Source organism: Pagrus major, chromosome 11 (genome assembly GCF_040436345.1).
Source record: "Pagrus major chromosome 11, Pma_NU_1.0".
NCBI classification, from domain to species: Eukaryota; Metazoa; Chordata; class Actinopteri; order Spariformes; family Sparidae; genus Pagrus; species Pagrus major.
This window is the reverse complement of record NC_133225.1, coordinates 23,083,657-23,108,638: the sequence shown is the minus strand read 5'-3', so window position 1 is coordinate 23,108,638 and position 24,982 is coordinate 23,083,657. Positions and strand designations below refer to the sequence as shown.

The following is a 24,982-nucleotide window of genomic DNA, read 5'->3' as shown; positions in this document are numbered from 1 at the left end:
ATCTAACAGTGTTTGTAGATTGTGGTATTGCTACTGTTACTCAGGTAAAATATCTGAGTGCTTCTTTCTGCTTTACAATAAACAGGAAACAACCACTCAAGGAAGGACGGAAGAACAGAGCTCCACACATCAGCTTTATCAACTTTTATTCCATAACTGATCAAACACACACACAGTCACAGGCCAGCTTCACTTCTCTCCCGCGGCATCATGCATATTTCAATCTTTCAACCCTGATATAGTTCACAATAATAACAACTTGTTAGGGTCAGGTGAATCCAGTTTTCTGTCGGGGGTCTTGTGAGCTCTCGCTGAACTCTCAAATAATATTGATAATGGTGCTTTTGTACTTCTTGGATACAAAATCTTCATGTTAGAGGCGGTTAAACTGTTCAGATGTTGCGTATTATTGGCTTCATGACGTTGAAACTCACTCACCCTGACACACTGAATCGCCATCATATCCTTATTTAATTTTATACACACACACACACACACACACACACCAGCGAAATTGCTCCGTTTTAATCCTGAACTTCAATTTCTTCAAGCTGAACCTTCACTTTGAACGATCAGATTGCTACAAATACCTACAATATGCTTATATACAATTACTTCATATACAAGATCAGCTCTTTGGACTCTCTCAACTTCTTTTTATTTCCTTTAGAGTGTTTTAATTTGAAGATGAAATGTCTTCAAGGAGGCAAAAGGCGCGGATCAAAACCTCGACCATCTGAACATTTATACATGTGTCAGCCCAATAGAGACAAGTCTTATGCAGTTGATATATTTGCCCTAAACCTACATATCATCTAACTTATGTACATTCTCCATTCCTGCTACACTTTCTCCACATTTGAGTGCAAATAATGATGCGTAAATGCTGAATAAATGGCAGCAAAATCAACCGAAAAATAAAATTAAATAAAAAACGAAAGAAAGATGAAGATGTAGGCAGAACATATTTACAATATTACATACAAATCACAGCAGGTCTACACACAGAAGGACTGTTGGAAAACATTTCAACAGGACCAGGCAGGTGTGCAGGCTTCACTGACTTTACAGTTACAAAAGGCAATAGATATGGCTTCAATGACATGTTTTTTCACAGCATGGAAAAACAAAATTTGGATTTTTAATTATGAGATAGATTTCAATACACCTGTGACTTATTGAACACATACAAAATAAGTGATTATTAATATTTAGCTTAAAACCAGGTTGACAAAGACGAGAGAAAACCACCAAATACGTGTAAAAGGCCAGTAAACATCTGACACGATTGCTGAATTTCATTTGAAGCTCATTTGGCCCACATAAACTTTGGCAAACTGATAATAAATAAATGTTCCCCAAAAAAAAACAACAACACATATTACTCATTTTAAAACATCCTATAAACTTGTATTTTTTTTTGGATTCTACATTTCTATATCTCAAGTAAAGCAGTGCAATAAAATTTCCTCGACACACAGCTGCGGCTACTTCATCTATCCGTTGTTCATTCAAATAAATAGAACTTTTCTTCAAAATCATAAAGCTATTATACGATGGCTTCTCATGTTTATGCTTCTCTTTTGTACAGCGCCCATAAATGTAAACCAGGACAGAATGACCGAAAAACTTAAGGCAATCAAAATATTTGTACAAGAGACGAATGGCAGCAGGGAGAGGTTGGATAAATGAGGTGGAGACGGTCTGGATCTCCCTGCAGGTGGAGGAGCTGCTTTATTTGGGAGGCAGCGGGGCGTCGGGGGTCGTTGGAGTTGCGAGCTCCTTATAAAAGTTCTCGATTTGCTCCTTGTACATCTTCGCCACCACCGGACGCTTCAGCTTCATGGTAGGGCCTGTGGAACGAGGACAGAAATCATACTGTTAAACACTTTATTCTTTTTTCAAGGCTTTACTTCAACCTGTTTTCTGGGAATAAAAATCATGTGGCCTCTTAACTTTCTAAGCTGTAGTTTAAACTGCTCCCAAGGTTTAGTGTGTATTAATATGAGTGAGAATAATTGGAAAAACGTTCTGGACCAGGAAAATTAACACCCCCTCAAGTCAAAACAACAGCCTTGAAATTGGGCGAAAACATTGCCACACAACTTGCTGATTTGGACGTCAAATACCCTAAAACATGGCAGGCAAATGTAAATATTTGGCGGATCTTAAGGACTTTTTTATTACTCACATATTTAATTTAATTTGTAATATAGTATTTGGTTGTAACCTTTAGTTGCAGTCCACGTAGAGTGAACTAGATTAGTTATAAAATCAGAATTAAGGCTGATGAATACAACACATCTTTGTAGCGTCCATGTTGTTTCAACATTACGACTTTAAAGCTCATAAACAGTTACAAGGTCAGATTTCAGAATAAAAGTTGATAATTTAAGTTGATTTTACAGCTAAAATTAATCAAAAATGTGTTTTTTAATGTTTTGAAAGAAATGCTTTCATAAATGGCAAATTGATCTGTCTCAACTCATTTTTACTCCAAGCAGATTTACTGTTCATGTGACAAACTGACGAGTTTATAGCAACTATGTATTACTATAATTGTTGGAGCCAATGTGGGTGTTTTTTGTTTTTTCTTTGAGAGTAATTTATGTTGTGGTTATTAGTAAACCACGCCACAAGGGGGCAGTAACATGCTGGACGTGGGTGATGTCACACAATTAAGTATTAGACTCTGCCTCAGTGTGTTTGGAGTGTGAGATGTTATGGTACCGACAACTCAAAAGCTACCCTGCCATCTACAACTACAACTACCAGTCACAACAAATCTTCTTCTTAATATTTTTATTATCTTATTTTGATTGATGGGTTAACAAATTCTAATGCAGGCTGTCATTTTGCTGTTAAAGAGGGGAAAACAGCTTTTTGCATGCTTTTAGTTATGTTACTGACATTGACATTTGCTTTTCAGTATACAGATCATTCACTTAGTCAGGTATCAGAAAGTAGAGAATTAATTTTCTGTCAATCAACTAATCTATTTATCACTCCAGGTATCTAAATGATTCAACTGAAACAGTTGAGAAAGAAAAACCTTACACAGAAATGCAGCATGTGACACTTTGTTTTAAGCTAAAAAAAAATAGTTGGGAACCACTGAATTAGATGATGTTTATATATAGGCTTAATATATATGAAATTACTGAGGTCTTTATTGATCCTCTAATCGGCAAACAATGGATTCCGGTCCCACTCACCCAGCTCTCCTCCTGTGACGGAGAAGTCCTGATCCAGAATGATCCACTTCTGAATACGCTGAGCGTTGGAGGTTGCATTCTCGTTGACTCGGTTGATTCCTTCCTGGATGGCGGCGTGGACTGCCCGGTCTCGTCCGCTTGCGACCTCAGAGACTTTTGTGGCGGTGCTGCCCAGCTTCCGGCAGATCTCGACAGCTTCTGCTGTCAGCTCATCCTCGGGTTCCCCTGACTCTGCGTTTACCTGACACTGGAGAGAACACATTTCATTTTATTGGTCTTATTGTCTTTATCATGTTGCAGTTTCACCACTAGATGGCAGCATCTGAGAAGAAACCTCTTCTTATTGCTGCTGCTGTTGCTATCAGTTAAGACAGATACAATGACTCCTTCTGGGATTAGATAAACAGTATAAAGATAGGATGTTTACAAGGCTCAGAGATACTGTGCTGCTGCTAAGTGGCATCTTCAGCTGCCATCTGATATCCTTCACTGTGTTCAACAGCCTTACATCCTGTGTTATCTACAGTCCTCCCTCTGCTCGTCATTAAACTGAACCATGCTTGTGTATCATACATTTCCCCACACATAACACCTCACACACATCAGTCCAGGCGTACACAATGTTTTCTAGAGATAGCCGAGATGTGAAACATAAGATGAGATGTAACTTTGTAGTAAAACATTGTATGTTTTGCTTGTTTGACAGTTTCACTGTTATTTTTCAGTCTACACGGCGTTCTGTGAGATGTCAAAAGGGCATTTATAGACTAAAAATTGGTCACTTGTTTACATTTGAGTCTTTATTTCTGGTATTATTGATCTTTTAGTTTTATCCTCAACTGTGAAAAGCTTTTTAAAGTCTTTCAGAAACAGGTTTTCACAAGCAAGTATTTTGCCTTGGTTTCGTGGTGCATAACGTTCAAAATAAACAAAGTAAGAGGGAAGAAAACAAGTACTGTCAGATATGAAAACAGAAATTTATAATTCAAATATTCTAAAATGAAGAGCTGTCTTGATAGACTGTGCACTGATCATCCGTCTGACACTTAATAATGATGATTGAGACATCAGTGATGATGGTTTACAGGTACATGTGATGAATCAGTGGTATGAGCGCTGTAAATAGCCACAGTTGGCAGTAATGACAGCTGTCATGCTGTTGGAGAACCTCGCTGATGAGACACAGTTGGTAAATTGCTGTTATGTATGTAATTGGGTGATTAAGTGAGCCAGAACCAGGTGTATGTGCAGCTTTATAAATCTGACATATTCATATTTCTGTCTCTGGCACCAGGTCCAGGTCTTACTCTCTCTTACCTTAATGGTGAGCAGCATAGACAGAAACTTCCTCTTGTCTCCGATCAGCATGGCGTTGTTAATCAGAGGCACGGCCTCCTTCACTGCATCCTCGATCGGAACGGGAGGGATGTTTTCTCCTCCTGCTGTGATAATCAGCTCTGAAATCAATTACAAGGACACACACCGGTTAACAAACAGACACGTTCAATTGATAACAGATAAAGAAAAATGTTCTTAGGCTTACAAAGAGTCAAGAGGACACTGAATCAATATTTTTTGTAAAGGAGAATCTAAGTCTCTCTCTTAGATCCAGTTTTTAAGCTCTACAAGGAATATAGAAGTACCTTTAATTCTTCCAGTGATGAAGAGGAATCCTTTCTGGTCATGTTTGCCCAGGTCACCTGAGTGCAGCCAGCCCTCTGCATCGAGAGCCTCCTCCGTCTTGTCGGGCATGTTGAGGTAACCCATGAAGACGTGACGGCCCCAGAAGCAGATCTCGCCGTTTCCCTCCTCGTCCGGGTTGTGCAGCTTCGTCTTGCACCCTGGGATCTCTTTACCACAACTGAAAGGACAAAACAACATCTTTTTAATTCGACACCAAGCATGTGTTTTTAATGAGCTCAGATTGTCAATGCAAGGAAATTGCTTCCTGTCAAATCTCTTCGAGGTAAAAAGAGAAATGTACCTGGTGAGCTTGAAGGCTTCAGGGCTGGAGATGGTGTGAGGTCCGGTGCTCTCACTCATGCCGTACAGCTCGTACAGAGGAATATCCAGGCTGAGGAAGAACTCCAGGGTGTCTTTGGTGATGGGAGCGGCACCTGTGTAGCACTTGCTGCAGCGGTCCAGGCCCAGGGCCTTACGCACCTTCTTGAACACAAGCTTTTTGGCTATTTGATAGCTGAAGGGTGTGCGGCCAGCTGCTGCGCTTCTGAGAAGAGACAAAACACAGCAAGTCTGAGTTTTCAGAGTCATGCCAGCAGCACATATTTTACAAAACCTGCTGAATTTGGTGATCCTCTGAATTTTTCTGTAGTGCCACCATTTAAGTGAAATATTTCAACAACTATTAGATGAACTGCCCTATCTTTTCATTAACAATTTTGATGATCCCTTCACTTTCCCTGTCGTCATCAATAGCACAAAATTTAAAAAAATACACGTTTAGTTTATGACCAAATTCCTGCAAACACTAAAGCCATTCACATCAGCCGCAGCTGTACTTCGTGTTTACTGCTAATTAGCTACTTTTAGCATGTTAAACGCTAGAAATGACATCTGTTGACATGCTGACATTAGCATTTAGCTCAAAGCCTAAAAGAGCCACCAGCTCGGCTGCAGGCTCTTAACCTTGTTGTGTAATGGGCTCACATAAATCCAGTAACTGACACATAATGAGTCACACAATGTCAATCACGTTAAATCTAAGTCTCTCTGGATGACTAGATACCCAAAAATGACACACATGCATTGACAATATTCCTATAATCCAGTCTCATGTATTGGGGATTAACATTTCATTAACCAAAACATGGAAACAGGAGCCTCATTACAGAAAATTAAGACTGAAATCATCGTATCATAATCATAACCTATCATATCTCAGTTAAGGATGACATTCAGGATTTTAAGTATTTAGTATAATCTTAGGATTCGACTTTAGCTGTTACAAAACGGTCACATTCTTGCTACTTGGAACCTCAGTGATGATAGGAAAAGCAGTCAGGACATTTTTCTGTAATGAGGTCCCAGGAATGATTTCACCATGTCTAAATAAAACAGTAATTTAATAATGTTTACGCACTGATTCATCTTGGTCAGATTAGTCTGCAGACCAACATCTTTGGCCCAGGCAGCCACCTTCCTGCGCACAGTCGAAGACTTGGCTCCCACAGACTTCATCTTCTCCTGCATCTTCTCCCACACTCGTGGGACACCCATGAAGGCTGTGGGACGAACCTCCTTCAGTGTGTTCACCAGAGAGCCCTGATAAAAAAGAACACACACATCGAATGTAGTTTACAGCTCACATGGAGAGAAATCAAGCGGAAAATTGAATCTGCTGCTACAAACGTGAGGCCGAGATCTTGAAAAACCTCTGAATTAAAAAGAAGCTTTTTCATAAGTCCGCCTTCAGGATATTCCTTTATATTTCACTGGAACTCTTAGTGATCTGCCTTTACTAACTACATTACACACTTAATGTGGCCTAAGAAATAAAAAGCCCTGAGAGGCAGAAGCTCAGCATCACAGAAGTGTTTTCACACCGCAGATGAAATCTTGCAATTCCCATGAAAGGGCAGGTTAAGAGAGATAGTCACAATTGGTGGAGGGTTAAGGGTCAGAGATATGGTTTTTGATGACTGCTGACTCATGACTATCTACTGAATTTATCCTTTCTGTTCACGAAATATTCTCCCTCTTGATCCTCGACTGGCAAACTGGCTGCTTATTTTTAACAGAAATGAATGATCCACCTTTTAATCTGCCTTTTTTATTTTCACTTGTTTGTTTATTTATTTATTCCTGTAAACTTTATTGTTCTTAATGTTTTTAATAGTTATTGTAAACATTAGATTTTTATTTATTTTATCTTTACTGTTTGTTTTTGCAAAGCATTGTTTAAATCCTGTTTTTGTGACACAACTTGGGCTTTGTCTCTGCATGAAAGGTGCAATTCAAATTTATGATCAGTAGTACGATTATTTATAAATATATCAAAGATTTACTGCATTAATGAATGTTATTGTTACAAACATTTTCATTTTTTATAGCAAAAATATCAAACATTTGCTGGTTCCAGCTTCTTAAATGTGAGGATTTGCTGCTTTTCTTTGTCATTTATGAGAGTAAATGAAGAGTTCAGAGTTTTGGTCTGTTATTTGGACAAAGAAACAATTTCAAGATGTGACTTTGGGCTCTGGGAAATTATAATGAGTGACTAAATGATTAATCGTAAAAATAAGTGCGAGATCAGCGTTGATCTTGTACTTTTCACCACATATTAACACCACTGACTTATCTCACCTTCAGTGCATCCGGCTGAGCGAAGTATGTCACCCCTCCGACCTTCATGGTGATCCACATGTCGACCATCTGGGCGGCGATGTGGCTGAGTGGCAGGTAGCTGACCACCACCTCCTGTGCCAGAGTAGCGTCTGTAAGACGCACGTGACGGCTGGTGGAGAGAGCGGTCCATGTAATCTGAGGGAGGGAGAGAGAGAGGAACACAGTATGTTATACTCACGGTACTCTGTCTCACTTTGGAGAGTGTCATGAGATGACTTGTTGAAAAGACTGATTGATTATCATTTCACATTTTTCCTGATTAAGGCATTTTATCCCTGTTTTTTATCTTATTTTTTACAATTATTATCAAGTCTGCTTCATTCTCCATCTCAATTTACATAAATTGTCTATGCCTGTCATGGTGTTAATTTTGTTTTCAAGGCCACAGTGTTTTATACCTTTACAATTAGACTTTGAGAAGAATAAAATCTGTGTTTGAAAACAAGTTTTAGTTGTTTCAGACAGTCGCGTGGCAAGTTAATGAGTCCATGGTTTTACAGGGTCGACAGAACATCATCTGTCACCGAGGAATGTTTTCAACACATGGTGCTAAAAGGACTTGTCAGTTGCATCTGCACTGTTCTCTCTTTACACAACAGGATTGTGTGTCTGCTGTCAGTCTCAGGAGCCAAACATGTGACACTTCACTCTTCTTGCTCACTATGCTCATGTTGACTTACATTATCATGGCTGAGCATGACTCCTTTGGGCTGGCCTGTGGTTCCTGAGGTGTAGATGAGGGTGCAGCATTGGTTGGGCTTCTGGCTGGAGATGATCGCGTCGAGGGGTTCTTCGGGCTCGTCACGTCCGAGCTCCATGAACTCGGCCCACTGCAGCACACGAACAAAATCACTGAGATGATGCTTATTGAACTGAATAAATATTTTCATGTTTGTACAGCTTGTTTGCTTACTGTGTACAGATTTGGTCTCTTCTCTTTCAGTGCGTCTTTGTATTGGATAATGGCTTTCAAGTGCGGCAGCTTGTCTTCGACCTGAGAACAAATACATTCAGAAAGAATCCAGTCAGTAAATAGCTGCAGGCAAAGTCAACAAGGAGACTTGTGTCATTTCTAGACTACTGGCCATATATATTTCAAATCATTTTAGGTCAGAAAAGACAAATACTCTATTGATCAAGGGCTTGCTACAAAATCAGTCTAAACATTGAAAGATTAGGGAGGCAGAAATCTCTAGTTGTGTCCAAAATCCGTACTGCATACTAATTCTAAGCAGTAGTTATAAATACTGCGATGCATTACATTGGATAAATGTTGTGCAGTTCTTCATGTATACTGTGGAGTCCGACAGAAACTCCTTTTTTCGGGCTGATGCCGACACCAGAGACATTGTAAGAAAGAGACGGACCACTTGTGGCATTTTAAACAGAGATGGCGATTGTATGACGCATATCCCACCTCTTCCCCCAAAAGCCAATCGTGCACAGTTAAGATTTATGACTGTTTCAACTGATTTGGTGCCAATAAATAAGCAGGATAGAAGAGGATATCGCGCTAATGCACAGGATTAGCAAGCAAGATGAGGTTATTCAAAGATTAGTAGGAAAAGGCGTTCTAAAAGTTATTTTAGTCACCAAACTTTTTAATCAGGCTTAACTGGCGATTCTATATGTGCAGTTTTTATGTCCAGGTGACCACTGAAAGTGTCATTTAGATGGGGACCGGGTCTTGTTGGACCGAAATAACTTCCCCAGAGCTGTTGCTAAGATGGCTGCCGAGTGGCAAGACTTGTCTATAAGGACTTAGTATGGAGTTAGGGCACAGCATGTCTTATCCACAGATCTCCTTTAGGTGTTAACAGTGTTAACATGCAGTGTATCGCTCGTTCTGATCTCACCTGAAGGATCTTCTGCAGCTGTTTGTGGTTCTCCACTACGATGATGTTGGCCTTGCAGTTCTCTGCAACATACTGGCACGCCTCAGGAGAGTTGGTGGTGTAGATGCCCACAGCAAACCCACTGCAACAGACAAGAGGATGAGTCAGACTCTGCAGTTTCTCTTTCACACTTACAATACAAAGAGTCTAACTGGTTGTACTGGAAACCTGCCGTACAAGACGTTTCATTTAATCCACAGAACAGTGAGAGCTGACCTCCCAAAGCCACCTCCAGCGTGTGCTCTCAACTTTGATCAGACCTACATTCATCCGTACAGGGTTTATTTTTAGACAGATCTCTAGTGGAGTCATTTACAACATTTTCATTAATCTTGATCAGCAGAAGACTTTAGGTAAAAAGCTCTATTTTTGTTCTGATCTTTTTTTTTTAACTCTCCCATTCCTAGTGAAGACAGGACAGCAGGAACCACCTGACCTCGTAGAATTGTGAGAATACCTGACAGCCATTACTCATAGAAGGTCAGCCAACAAGACATGCTTCAGTTCTTTTTTTGTTTTGCCTTCCAACAACGTGATCTGCAGCAAACGTGACTCTCCTACTGACTTCATTAACGAAACGTGTGGGTCGGCTCATCAGGACCGGCTTGACGAGTTCACGCAAGCTTCAATACATTCTTAGTGAGGGTAAGCGTGGGAAACTGGGGAATCCATGAACAGTATCACCATGTGTGTTACAGCTCCAAGAGAGGTTTTTTTTAATGTCTTAGCACACAAGAGGAGAGACACATACTGATCTTCTACATAACCAAACTCATTTTCCTCAATGCGCTCTTGTTATCAGACTTCCTAGAACTGAAGGGTATAAACGTCACCATATTCTCCGGCTCAAATGTGCTAACAGCGTGAAAAACCAAAATGTCAAAAAGCACATGTTTAATGGTGCTGATTAGTTGAGCCAATTGTAGCCATGGCCAATCAATGGGTTTGGTTCCTAATTAAAAAGGGGTTTTGGTTTCTCAGATGAAGCCAATTTCTTGGTTTATTTAGCTCGCTGCATGAAGCACGAGGTCTGATTTCTTTAGGGACTGTCCACGCCGAGTATTTACGCAGTGAGAGCAGAAGAGACGCTTGTGATTACTGTTATATGATCTGCACACAAGTCAGTGGTGGATGAAGTACTCAAAACCTTTACTTAAAAAAAACTGTCCAACAACGTACAAATACAACAAATCAAAGTAAAGGTGTAATATGCAAGAATGTGAAGCAATTTACATTATTAAATCGCACTGAATTGCTGATGTGTGAATGAGTCTTAACGTGACTTAAAAATGAGACCTTTCTCGGTTGCTTCTAACAGCCTGTGGATCGTCTTTTTCCGTAAAGGACTCAAAGGATGTGATGTTTTTGTGCGCTCTTGAGAGCCATGCCTTTCTTCTGCTTCCCTACAGTGGCAACAGTGTGAAACACTAGCTAACATTAGCTGAGAAATGGAGTCTGCTAATGTCAACAAACAACCAGCACCCACCACAACACAGAGTCCAACGCAAAGTCAAAGCTAACATCACTGCAAAGCATGTGAAATATGCTGTGATATTATTATGTTAGCTTGCTTGCTAATGCAGACGATTACACGATTAATCTGAGGGGTTGTGAGATGAATAAAAATTATACTTTTGTACCAAAGTACTTGAGTAAATGTACCTTGCTGTAGTTCATTAGCTTGCTGTTTAGTGTGGTGATCTATCAATCAAGATGTCGTAACTTAAGAGGCTATGTGCTGAACTGAAGATGTGCTCCAGTGTACTCGCATTTCAAGTCTTGGATTGCGTCACTCAGGTATGGAGGACATGCATACGGCACATTCATACATAAACAGACTGCTTGCATGAAACTGAGAGTGGGGTGACACTGAGTTTATGTGACTCTCAGTGATGAGCTCTAACATTCAGAGATGAAGATGAAACTCACCCTGCCAGAATGGCTCCAATGTCAGCGATGAACCACTCGGCGGAGTTGAAGCCCAGGATGCCGACGCCGTGGTAGCGCTGCAAACCGAGCTGTAGAAAGACAACACATACTTTTTAAAGCAACATTATGTAACTTGTTTCAATTTAGAATATCAGATTCAAAATCTTGTGTCTTGATATAGGGTGAATGGTGTCTGTCAGCAAAATTTTGCCTTATGACATCATGCAATGTTGTGAAAGAGAAAGGTGGAGGACACCCCCCCAAAAAAGGTCCCTTGCAGTATTCAAACTGGATGATTTTGCAGTTCATGTGGTATGTGTCTCATCCTATTAGCCTCTGTGATGCCCCCTCTATAATTCATGATGCTTGGAGAAATAAACAATGTAAATACTGCTTTTGTCAGGTGTCAAGTCTTTGTTACGCTAAATGAGGTTATTCTCATGTTTTAAGATGAAGATGAAGATTGTCCTCCTCTAGTTTAGTGCAAGAAGTATTTTTCCTTATGAAACTCAGTCTAAAACCATATTTGTCCTTATGCCTGAAACCTGTGACGACAGCTTTGAACTGTTGATCTGCAGAGTTGCTTAAAGCACATTGCCACAGCAGCTGTTACCATGGAAGCAGATATACTGCCAATGTACACAAGACTGCCATAATGGAAACTGATACCAAGCTCAACAGTGCAATGAGCTTCTTAAATAACTCATGAAGTCTTTCATAACAGTAGCTGGAATATAATATGAGGCTTGACATCTGAAGCTTGACCTCCTGCAGATGGAAACATGACCGCTCCGCTCATATAAAAGTGCTTTGTTAACGATTGAGAGGTTGAAAACCTAATTGTTATGCAGCATGTGCGTGTACCTCAAGTTCAGCTTAGTTTGTGTGTGTAAGTCCGGAGAGACACGTGTGAGTTTGTCTTTATGTGTTTGTGTACATGACTCCTGCTGAGTCTCCATGCTGACTAACTGCGTTGGGTTTCACAATAAACAATAACGTGCTCTGTCCTGTATAAACAGCTGAGGCCTGTCCAGAGCTGCCTCCCTGGCTGAATATCAGGCTGACTCCTTCACGCTGCTTCGTGTGTTGTCTAGACTGACTTGGCATGAAATCAAATGCATGAAATTATCACAAGACTTGACAATGACAACAGAAGACCATTGTTTAAAACAAAACAGAAATCTTAGATATTTGATACTGAAGGAGAGTTTCTGCTGTGGGTGGATGAAAACAAAAGTGCTTTTCTTGTGAAGAACACACAGTTTACAGAGACTTCTGTCTTTATGTTTAAGGTGTTGTGCAATTTATACATTTTGATATGAAACTACCATGAGGAAATTCTCTACTTGCGCCACATCCTAAAATTTTCCAGAACTGAACATGCAAATGTTCTGGGTTCGTTTCCCGTAAACCTGATAGTGTAATGAACTAATCATAGATCTATAATAGGACACTTAGATTTCCATGCAAAATATAAGATAATCTATTAGAAAAGCTACACACTGACCACCACTGACTAACAAACACTTTCATTATTGATTCATCTCATCATTTTTGTTTACAAAATGTTATACAATTATGAAAAAAGTCCATTAAAGTGACTTATTTCAATGTCTTGTTATGGTAGTAACAACAAAGAAAAACATAATTCAACTGTAAAGAAGATGTTTTGATCCTTTCTTATTTAACTGCTGTTTATAATTATGATTGATTGATGGATGATGACTTATGATTACTCAACAAAAACCTACCTTCATGAAGCTCTTGGCAGCGGTGCGACAGGTCTGGTAGTATTCTCTGTAGTTCAGGCTCTTCTGCTGCTCACCCTCTTTCCAGCTCAGAGCTTTGTAGTCACCAAATCGCTCCACAGTTGAGGTTAACATCTGGTGGACGGTCAAAGGGGTCTCAGCAGCCAGACCAGAGTCCCCGATCCTCAGTTTTACCTCAGCATCCCCCTGTGACGTCCACATGCCAGGCTCTCCTGCTGCTGGCACTGCCAGGGAGCTTGGGCGCTGGGCTTTCACTAAAAGACACGATAAAAGAAGTTCAGAAGACAAGCAACAAGATATCAACGACTGATCTCTGTTCCAAGAAACATGCAGAACTAAACTTTTGTTTTTTCTGCTAATTGTTGTATCAGAGGAGATGTGTCGCACCATCTGGCCTGATGTAGTTTTCTTTGTGAAAGTAAAGTGAATATTATCTCACCATTATATCAACCTTACAGGCTATTTTACTGTATTAAAACACAACATGTCCTGTGCTACCCTTGCACATATATTGTGTTTAAAGATTTTGTGTTAGTGTTTTATCAAAACACATGTTTTACATCTTAAATGATCTTAAATTGTTATTAAAGAAAAGCATTGTGAGTAATTGAGCCTCATACAGGTTGTTAAAAGAACACCCATGTCTGCCAGAGTAAGCAAACATTAAAAAAAGCCCCAACTGCCTTTTGTAAACACTCGCTTCAATTTACAGAACAACGTCCTGGTTTAAATTTAACAGCCAGACGGGTGATAGTTGTGATCACATGCAGTTTCCTGTCCAGTGAGTGGTTATTAGCAACATTTTTAATGCTCTAATTTGTGGTTTAACTTTTAAATAAAGTGGGTAAAGGTTGGGCTATCATCTTGCTGCTTTTTTTAGTGATGTTGCTGCGTTCAGAGAACTCCGCAATTAGTTTGGTAACTCCAAAATTATCATGGGGCGGTAAACACGATGACCTGAGCTACAAAAACAACACCCAAGTTATAATAAACACAAAATGTTCTTGTTGATTAGAAAAGGAGAGAGCGCCATTTTGTGTTTATTACAATCTCAAACAAATGTGTTATTGACCCAACAGACAGCAGGATGTTTTCAGTATGCAACCGTGTTATATTGCACACGGAGGAACTAAATGATAGTGGATTTATGACCAAACACAAACAGCTGGTCATCAGCACACAGAGCAAATGAGAGGGCAGGAGGGTGGATTTTTTCCACCAGCAGCACACATGTTCAGTTATAGTTCATTCAGGAGGTAAATCTTTAAGAATAGCTGAAAAGATTCTTTTTTAGTGTAAAATCTTATAAAACCAAGCTGATATAATAACATATTTAACAGATTCACCCCTCCCCTGGTTATATGATGATTATAAATGTTCTTGTATGTCGTCCCTGTTCATTTAATTGAACTCTGAATCACAAGGATTTTAAGTAAACAGGTCAGCCCGATGTTATAATCAAAATTAAACTTTGCTTCACAGAAACAAATATAATGGATTAAAAAGTACACATATTTTTCCCGTCAGTGACTCAGACAGGAAGGAATGTCAAAGTGGAGACTGAAGGCAGGAAGAGGAAAGTCAAATTGTTCTGCCAAAGAATGTGGGTTCTTCTGTTTCCTCAGGAAAAAAGAAAAAACTTGTTCACTAATGCCGACTTCAGCAGCTCCAGCCAACACACTGACCAGACCAGACTCATAATATAGCCCAGTTCTGTCTGTGTATAGTCATCATAATTTACACCACCCTCACGAATGTTAGCATTCAGGGAGGGACAACGAAAGAGTAAACACACACAACCTGGTGTCTTTTCTCCAGCCCTCACCTGTTTGTGTGTTTGAGGTGTGTTCAGCAGGGACCTCCGTCGTCTTGGTGCTGCAGGTGACTTCATTATGTGGACCGATCTCCTCTTCCTTTTCCCCCGTGGAATCTTCCTCTGAAGACTCGCTGCAGGAAGGGACAGGAAAAAACACGTCACTTAACACGTGGATTCCCAAAGTAACCGTAGCATCCGCGGGGAAAACCAGAGGCAGAAACTGGACCCTGCATGGGTCACAGGGGGAAACTGTGGCTCCAAACACAACATTAAACTCCTCATCAACCTGAAAATACATATTATGCTTTCATCTCAGCTGTAGACCTTGTAAACACTCATTAGATACAAAGGAAAGTTTATATTTTTAGTGAATTAAATTAAAGCTTGAATAACAGAGCAAAAGTGATAAAATGACTATTATTACACTGTCAGGAATGTAATCCTATACACAGCGACACTTTACAATTACTAACATTATGTGAACTACTAATATTGAGTGCCAGAGCTGCCATCTGCATCCTGTAATTTCCCTTTCATATTCAAATCTTAGTAAAAGACAGTGACACTACACAACATCTGACTCTAATGCCTTTTTTACACCAAAAATAACCAGTAATGCAGATAATTTTTTAACTTGGGTAAACATGCTTAAAATAGGCGATTGACGCCTTTTCCACTGCCAGCAGACAAGCTTGCCTTTCAGTTGTTTTTCTGATGTGTCACATTTGACGTCACAAATGCAGCGACAAACAGAACCGTAGAAAGCAGCCTGGGGACCAGTGACAGCATTACAGAGGTTACTTTTTATTGCTTTTACTTCAGTCTTTCAAATTCAGCGCCAACTGAACAATGTTTGAACGCTGCTGGAACCAAGATGGATAATAACTAATTACACGCCAATGTCCTTAACTTCAGCATGGAAAAGGGGCGATAATTGAGGTTAGTGGATTTTTTGTCCAGTGTGAAAGGGGTGTAGACCAGTCGTTCCCAATCTTTATGGCTTGTGATCCTTGGACCACTGTGAGCTGTGTGGAGTCAGAGCAGGTGATTTCTTTTTGAAATGCTATAATTTGAATCATTTTAAGGGTCGGAAGAGGTAAAACCAATCATAATTTTACAGGTAAATAGCAAAGATAAATGTCTTCTAAATCTAAACAGAAATTCACATAGCAGTAAAATGTGTTTATTTTTCTTCTGTAACTTGTTATCTTGTGACCGCTCTTAAAAAACCCAGGGTGGGAACCAAAGGTCTCAGGACACTGATGTCATGGTGTTTTGGATGCGTTTGTGTGGACATACTTTGCTGTGTCTGCGATGCAGTCATCGAGGGAGGCTGCGCTGTCTCCCACACCACAGGACGACTCCAGGAAGCCGTCTGCTCTGGGAGGCTCCATCACCACGGCCTCAGACATGTCGGTGGATTCACACAAGGTCACTGAAAGAGAAGAGGGACAGGGCTCGTTAGCTACTGTATATTTGAGAAGCGCATCACTTATAAGCATCTGCAAAAAGTAAGGAAATGTAAATATGTCCCAAAAATTCCTTAGATGCAGCTCGGAAATGCAACAACAAAGAAATCTCCTACCATTTAGTATACAGCTGCAACAAGTTTCATTATTGAGTAATCCTCGGTAATTTTCTCCACGAATCAGTTGTTTTGTTTAGTCCATTAAGTGTCGGAAATTTGTGAAAAATGCCTGTTGCCAAGGTAGTGACCTCAAATGCCTTCCTTCGTCCAATAAACAGCTCAAATTTAAAGATATTTGGTTAAAGTTCGACAAAAATGTCTAACAATTGATTGACTATCAAAGTTGTCAGGCTTTGATAACAAAATTAGACACACGCTCTCTTTTAGGGATACCTCCTGACTTTAAAAAAGATAAAAGGATTGCTCCTCTGGTCTAATTGCGAGGGGGTAACAACAAATTGTGACAGCCGGCAGCTTCTAGTAATCACAAGACTCACACCTGAGTGTTGTTGGCACCAGGTCACATTACTTTTTCTGGCAGTTGTAGTTGGGGTTATGTTTACACAGCCAAGCCTTTTTTTTGACTTGTGCAATAAGTTATTTAGACATTTTATCACTACATAAGGGACTCTTAAGCAATAGATAGACATATATAGACACACAGTGACCAGGGTTTGTTTTGTGGTTAATTACGTTTTTTGTTTAACCAGGGAAATCTGTTTAAGTCCAACATATTTAAATCTCTCTGGTCACAATGTCTGGTGAAAATAATTTGAAAATGATTCTGGTATAAGTACATTTTTGAGTTTCATTCCCAGGTCGTCAAATACCAACACTTTAGGCTGGTGATGTACGCTGACAGCGGTCACTGTGAATTGATTAGAAGCTCAATAAACTTATAATTATAATAATATAATAATAATAATATATAATTATTTATTATTATAATATTTGACAGGAATTTCTCCCATTTGTCCCGCCAATTGAAATCTTCCAGGACATGTGACTGGCACCAACCCTGATGCTGAATAAATATGGAAAAAGAGGAACAGTAATACGCACAAATGCATAACCTGCCGACAGGAAATCCTTCAAATCCTCACAATGTTCAGCTACATCTTACTATTATCAACCTTCATTGCTGAATTTATGAGATGCTAAACAAATATTGTCTTTGTCTATACTACAGCGGTCTGTTGACAAAATCTGGTTGTATAGCAACAGTGTGGAGAACATATGGAGCCGAGCTGGTAAAGTGGAAAGTCTTGTTACAGATTACATTGTCCTGCTGCGAATAAAATATTGCCTTTCATTGCCTGATTTGGTCAACAAAACACCTTTTTCAAAACGTTTCCATTGCTGTCCCTCATCATAATCCAATTAAAGACAAACAAAGACAAATATAGCTGGATTTATTTCACCTCTTCATCATCAACCTGGCGTTGTAGTGTGTAAACAGCGATCAGATCCATTTCAAAAGAGTTGGAGGGACAATCCTTTGCTGCCTTTGCCATTACCTCATCACAGGAAACACATCAAAGCCTCCCAAACAATAAACCTTCACCGCTCGGCCACCATCATACCAACACCTCCATGACGCTCTCGCTCATTCAAGCCCCTGAGCTGCCGCTGGCCTGTTTATTTAAGTGAGCTGAAAAACACATACCAGTGGCTTCGTCTGCCTATTGTAGCAGCGCCCTATCATGACACCACTGTCAAGGGACAATTGGGTTTGGACAAGTGGAAAGAAACAGGCTCCAGGAAGGTCAGAGAGCAGGAACCAAAATATTTTCCATCACACTTCAGAGTTTGACACACGTTTGCCAACCACACCTTCCCAAAAAATTACAAAATGGGTCAAATTAAATGTTCCATGTGTGAATTGTTACCAAAATGTCAGAAATGAAACTGATAGTACAGAATTTCAGGACTGTGAGGAACCAGCCTCAAACTATCATTATGGTTGTAAAAGAAAATCAATTCTTCTTCAGTCATGTGGCGAGCAGCCAGCTGCCCCCGAGGAGTCCTACGGAGGCCTGAAGGTCTCTCAGCCGAGGAGACAAACGTCACAGGGTGATCTCACTGCTGCTGCTCACATGGACACATGCAGAGCTGCCATTTTATTTTGCCTCTTCCTTCCAATGCAGCTGCAAATTCCTTCAAGGACACAGCTGCAAGTGGATGTGGGTTTTCTAGATAAGTTGAGGGTGGAGGCAGGCAGATGAAGTGGGATATGGTTTGGTCAGACATTTTAAAATCCCCTCCTCCCCCTCCTTGTCTTACTTCTTTATGCCCCGTCATTGTTTTGGTGTTCGAGCACGCGGGTCATGGGATAGGAAGGGGGAGGGGTGTGACATTGATGTTGAGAAAAGGTTCAGTCACTTGTACCCTCCAAGTCTGGACGATTATAGTCTTAGACATCAGAGTGGGAAAGCCCCGAGGCTATTTCTTGCTTGCCCCCTTTTTTATTTCCCCATCTTCCACCATCACACGTTTGGATCACAAATAAAGATTCAAGATGCATGTCTCTGATTTCGCTCTGGTGTGGCAACCCCCCTACGTCTTCTCAGGCACTGACAAATGACTTAAACATCAATCATTTGTCACCAAGGGTAACTGAATCATTCACCCATGATTTCACCAAAAATAAAATCTCCCGCCCAGTGTGATGAACTGTCACTTTCAGATTGTCATAATCCACTTCCTCAATATTTACTGGGGTTTACTGGTATCACCCATCGGACATTTGTGGGCCTCCACTTGAACTTCTGAAATAACAGCAAAAAGCCACAGTCTCTGGGGAAGTAGGGCGGCAACTAATGATTCATTATAGTCCAAAACCAAAAGATATTTGACTGACAATAATGGAATACAGAGAACAGCATCATCACAACAGAGCAACTCAAACAAGTAAATACAGATAGATTGTTATCAAAATGACTTGAAAGGTTTGTTCATTCCTCTCTTGCTGCTTTTGGGAAGTTTCCTCGACATGTGCCAGCACAACTAAGACCAGGATGATTAATCAGATGGATTAGGCACTGCGCAAACTGACATCACTTTTGCAACTGCATTCATGCAATCAGGAGAGGATTATGGATGTAGGGCAGAGTGTTGTGTTGCACCAGCTGTTCGATATAGAAAGAGAAAATGCAACAGTTGGAGAGACAATACTTAAACCAGGTTTTCCCCTTTTATCAATATAGAAAAAGAACCTATCACATCCTCATCCTCTGACAAAAACATGAATGCTGGGACTCCCCCCGACTCAACACCATGCCTGCAAACTTCAGTTATGCTAATCCTCTGTCAAACAGAACAGACACCACTCCCTTCAGTTTTGCCTCTCTGTTCTCAAGCATCGTCTCCTCTTGTCCAAGATAACGACCACCTCCAACGGACTGTCTCAACCCCATGTTATCACATGTGAGATGAGCTGTTTTTCAATCAATACATCTTCAGTGGGCTGCTGCCTCTGAACAGCTCCCAGTGCAGCAGTTTATGACTGGGCGTGCTCCTCGGCATCCTCACTAACACGTCGAGCTTAGCATTTTTCGTCCTTTATTGAAATCTGTAAGCTACATTTCAATACAATGAGGCTTTAAATGCAGCCTTTTCAATGTTAGTCATCATCTGGCAAATTCACACAGATCTGCTGGTTGGGTTACACCCTTTTGCAAGGGAGCAGCTGTCCACATGTTGTGGAGAGGGTGATGAGCCATACATGTTACCTCTCTTGAAATGTACAGATTATTTACATTATTACACAATTACTGTGCTCAAATCAGGCTAAAAATTAGGTATATTTAATAACAACTGTGATATTAATGTCAGGGAATGGTTAAGCCGAATGATAACCACAGGAATTAGACAATGGCAAAACACCTGAGGTATTAAATGATATTATTCAGATCAAATCTATAGTATCATACATGACACATACATGTAAGCAAGCCTCGGGGATCATTATCAAGCTGTTTCGTAACAAACCTGATTTGTTTAAGTGAACGCTGGAAGGTTAAAGCATCTCATGCGATATGAAACAGAAATCTAAATTTCAGTACTCACGTTGCATCGTTAGAAACTGCTTCTTTTCCCGGTTTGTATTAAAGCTTTTCTCTCAACTCGTCCACTCTTCCTCTTCTCTGTCTCTAAATGCTGTAGCTTCAGTTTGCCGCTAAACACACACACACAAATTCACCAGCTGTCCGCTGTTTCTACAACTTGAGGAGCATATCATTCATTTTCAAACACTGGCTGGCTCAGTTGGTCCCACCCCCTGAAACCCCACCCAGACAGCACAGCCAGCTTCCTCCAGACACACACCCCCCCTCCTCCATCAGCCAAAAGCAACCTGATTGGCTGAAACTGCTCACACCACAAGACCCATTTTCCATATAAGGCCACGCAAGCCAAATGAATAAGGTGGGGGAAGTGGCTATGAGAGTAGGCTACACATACACATAGGAGAGATGCTGCTGTGAAACTCAACCCATCCCCCTACAGAGATACTGCACACACACACACACACACACACACACACACACACACACACACACACACACACACACACACACACACACACACACACACACACACACACACACACACACACACACACTCTGAGCACACGTTGCAGCTACGCCGGCTGAGGTTACTGTCGGATAAACGTGTATGCAAAGCTTTCTCAGGCCACATTACAAGTGCAGCTGTGATGTCTTGGCTTTACGACTTTCCACTGACTGAAATCATTCTTATGCACAATGCAAAGACACCCACATCCTGTGACCTACATTGTTACAATATTTTCACACGTTTATTCCTTACATCTTCCTCATTTTTATGTCACTCAAAACCCATTAAGGCTGCAAATCCATTATCGAATTATCTGTATTCTATTTTCACAATAAATTGTTTTGTCTATTATCCATCCAACTGTCCAAACAATACTCAGTTTACAATAGGCTGTGCGATATGGCCCTAAAATAATATCCCCATATTTTGAAGCTATATCGCGATACACAATATACATTTCTTCAAAAGCCCTTCATTAATGTTATGGACTGGGCAACAAAATCAAATATCAGGATATTTTTTAACAAAACACTACAATGTTGATATTGCAACAATATTGTAGGGATAACTATTGGTACTTTCACAAAATACTAACTCAATGAGATTTTTGATAAATAATCATTAGTCATGTGGATATATTGACTAAGTGGGTGAAGGCAAGTATTAGAACAAGTAGAACAGGCTGGTAAGTCCAGAAAATTATCACTTTAGCGTAATGCCGCCTTTAAACCCAGAAAAAGACAACACCTATGCCATATCCCAATATCATGATAGTCTAGAGTGTAAGGTGAAATCTTCGAATTGCTTATCTAAAATTCAAATAACATTTTACAATGATTAAAAACAGCATTGACAAATGATTCAAGGGTTAATGGATTGTTGACTAAGTTGCAGACTTATTTTGTTTGTCAAACAAACTTATATATATCAATACACATCTCATCTCATTTTCTTGACCGCTTTGTCCGTGAGGGTCACGGGGATGTTATCCCCCCCTTTCAGGGGGTTGTGGGGGTTACTGGAGCCAATCCCAGTTTTCATATGGGCGGAGGCGAGTCGCCAGCTCGTCGCAGGGCCCTTTCTGACGGCAGAGGCTGCCACACAAGGTGCCAACTGCGCGTCAGGAGCAATTTCGGGGTTCAGTATCTTGCTCAAGGATACTTCGGCACGCAGCTCGGTTCCGCCCAGGGGAGCCGGGGTTCGAACCAGCTCACCTGCTCTACCCACTGAGCTACAGCCGCTTACATCTATACATGCAAATAATGCACATAATCCATCTGCCGCATTTAGCATCTTCATTCTTTATTTCTTTGCGCTAACTCTATGTTTCTGTGCATTACTTTTATAGTTAACAACATAAGCTGACTTGTAAACAGACTCACACCTAATTTCCTACCTAATGTGCAAATGTGATGAACTGTCCTCGTGCTAGTAATACTTGAGTATTTCCATTTTGTGCAACTTCATACATCCACTCCTCCACAATTCAAATGGGAAACACTGTACTTTTTAATGCAAGACCTTTACCTCTGATGGAGTATGTTTACAGTGCGGTATCGTTTCTCTTACGTATTATTTGAATACTTGATCCACCATTGCAAAATAGTAGGCCATCATAACATGGCTGCTTAAGGTTCTCATCATAATGAAAACATTGCAGACATAGCATTAAATATACTAAAACCAGTAGGTCAACTAGCAGGTAAGAAGCTTCTCTTGGGGGACTGGATGTCCTCAAAGTAGCGGCTGCATTACTCACATTTTTGGCAAAACTAATTTTAGCCTGTGGTCTACAATCAAAGCTGTCAGACCCAATTATAAAGCTTGACAAGTCAATCCTGTACTTCTTGTTCTCGTGAGCCATGACCTGATATACAGGCTACTAAAACAAAGACAGCGGCTCTAGAGAGGAAAGAAAATGCAGGAAGAGAAGCTGAATTTAAAGAACTGTTCATAGTAAAAGTATTTGCAGTTAGCAAACACTGCACTTGATACAACTATGAAAATAAAGGAGTGAAAAAGAGGTCATGCACTCTCGTAAACGAGCCTGCCTCTGTGAAGGAAGTGTGGGTGTAGATTCATAGCTAAGAAGACATTTTATTTTAATACTTTAACCTGTAGGTAACTTCTATGAGAGTAGGGTGAAATTGATTCGGACAGAAAAAGTCACTGATCAAATACTCAAGCAGCACCAGTGGTAAAACAAGAAAAAACCCAGTTTCATGGGGGGTTAGATCAGAGGAATTTCCTTTACAGTTTCCCCTAAACTCCCGCCTCCAACAGTCAATAGGTCAAGTAGTGCAAGTGGGGGAAGCAGGAAGCAGACACGTTTCCTCTTTACTCTTATTTGATTCTATTCTCACAAGAAAAAAAAGGTGTTTTTTTTGCCAATATCTCTATTTAAAATAAGACAGTTTAATTTAAAAAAACTGAGAAAAATACACTCACATACACCTCAAAATGCAAAAAATGTGCATGTATATGCACATGACATAAAACAGGTCTTATTACTTGGTGAGTATCTTCTTATTACCATGAGGCTTATTTCTGAACATCAGTCTGAAATCATCTCACATATGCAGAAGCTCAAATGACTTCATATATATTGTGCCATCACTACTTCACTATAGCAAGATCAGGCTCAGCCAATTGCCATGAGAGACGAAAACGCAGAGCCACCACACCACAGTGTCACATGACAACCAGAAGCCAGCTGATCCCCTCTACCCATGCGCAAATGCTGAAATGCTGCAGGATGTGTTTAGTGCTGATGCACCCTGCGCTGAGGTTACTGTCGGTCAGTGACATCCTCTCTCTCAGCCCACACTCTGCTGAGGCTGCTGAGGCTGCTGAGGCAGTAATAGGCAAGGAACCAAGTACATTTATTCAAGTGCTGTACTGAAGTTCAATCTTGAGTATTTCCATTTTCTGTATACTATATACATACTACCAGATTCCAATGAATGCTACAAAATGTAATAAACAAATAAATGATGATGTATTATTAGAATTAACATAAGATAAGGTTTTATTAATGCTCAGGGGCAACAAGCAGCTGAAATATTAAAATTAACCCAATATTATAATGTACATTAAAGGTATCATGATATGCTAGTATTAATCAGGGTTGTCACAATATCATTTATCTTGGCCAGAAGAATTCACAATAACGATGCATATAGAAATTCTGAATCTCAGTCCAATACATCTTAACTTTGTTAATTGAGTATTTTGTCTGTTATTATTTATTTAATAGATAACATTTGTCATGTAAAGTGTAGGAAGTGTGAGAGAGAGTCCATGTAACCATAAATGTCTGTCATTCGACATGATTGTGTACATCATATTACCATCTATTATTAACACAATATCAATATTTCATTTTTTTCCAATCACAGTTATTGTCCATACCGGCAAATGGCAACACCCCTAGTATTGATAACTGTGAAATTAAAAAATGCAATATTGTGTTAATAATACCTATATGATAATATTGTGTAAAAATCATTTCCGTTTCTTTCTGTTTTCACTTTGTTGGTGGCAGTAAAGCACCTGAAGGCAGGTTGCCATCTGCCAAAAAGTGGAAAAATTAATTATGTTTAATTTTTCTTTGTGTACACTTTTGTATATTTATGGTTCTCTCTCTCTCTCTCTACACTCAGATTGGGTCATATTGAGTGTAATTCATTTGCCTAAAAATAGACAAAACACACAATAAACAAAGTTAATAAATTTGACTAACAGAAGTATTTTTTTGTGTACTTAAACCACCAAAGCTCAAAATACTTATTATGGCTTCTTGTGTTGTTCTTTTTGAAATGTTGTTGTGGAAAACTGAAAATACAATGAAAGTCTTTTACCTTGGGTAAAATGAGGTGTTCAGGTTCAGCCACGCAGTTCAGTACTACAACCAATTAGCTTAGCTTATGGACAGAAAAGCTGCGTAGTGT

The 24,982-nt window shown here is 40.0% G+C and overlaps 1 protein-coding gene across 2 annotated transcripts; it reads right to left on the bottom strand.

The window, feature by feature from the left end:
• Positions 1–129: 129 nt before the first annotated feature.
• Positions 130–24,982, bottom strand: acsbg2 (acyl-CoA synthetase bubblegum family member 2). Of its 2 annotated transcripts, none has more exons than XM_073476327.1 (15): positions 24,893–24,982; positions 16,289–16,424; positions 14,999–15,120; positions 13,156–13,427; positions 11,405–11,493; positions 9,437–9,557; positions 8,494–8,574; positions 8,261–8,410; positions 7,539–7,715; positions 6,316–6,497; positions 5,200–5,442; positions 4,859–5,076; positions 4,533–4,672; positions 3,216–3,462; positions 130–1,853 (listed from the first exon to the last, which is right to left on the bottom strand). In XM_073476327.1, exons 2-15 carry the CDS (start codon positions 16,399–16,401, stop codon positions 1,735–1,737), a joined length of 2,274 nt encoding a protein of 757 aa, XP_073332428.1. In that variant the 5' UTR covers positions 16,402–16,424; positions 24,893–24,982; the 3' UTR covers positions 130–1,734. The 2 variants fall into 2 exon arrangements, with proteins under 2 accessions (XP_073332428.1, XP_073332427.1); XM_073476326.1 differs by lacking the exon at positions 24,893–24,982 and adding an exon at positions 20,526–20,712.

Excerpts from the sequence above, each read along its gene's own strand:
- acsbg2 (XM_073476326.1), bottom strand. Across the intron at positions 9,558-11,404 it reads ATTGGAGCCATTCTGGCAGG|TGGGTTTGCTGTGGGCATCT; the intron begins GTGAGTTTCATC and ends TGTCTGTTGCAG. Across the intron at positions 4,673-4,858 it reads CATCACTGGAAGAATTAAAG|AGCTGATTATCACAGCAGGA; the intron begins GTACTTCTATAT and ends AATTGATTTCAG.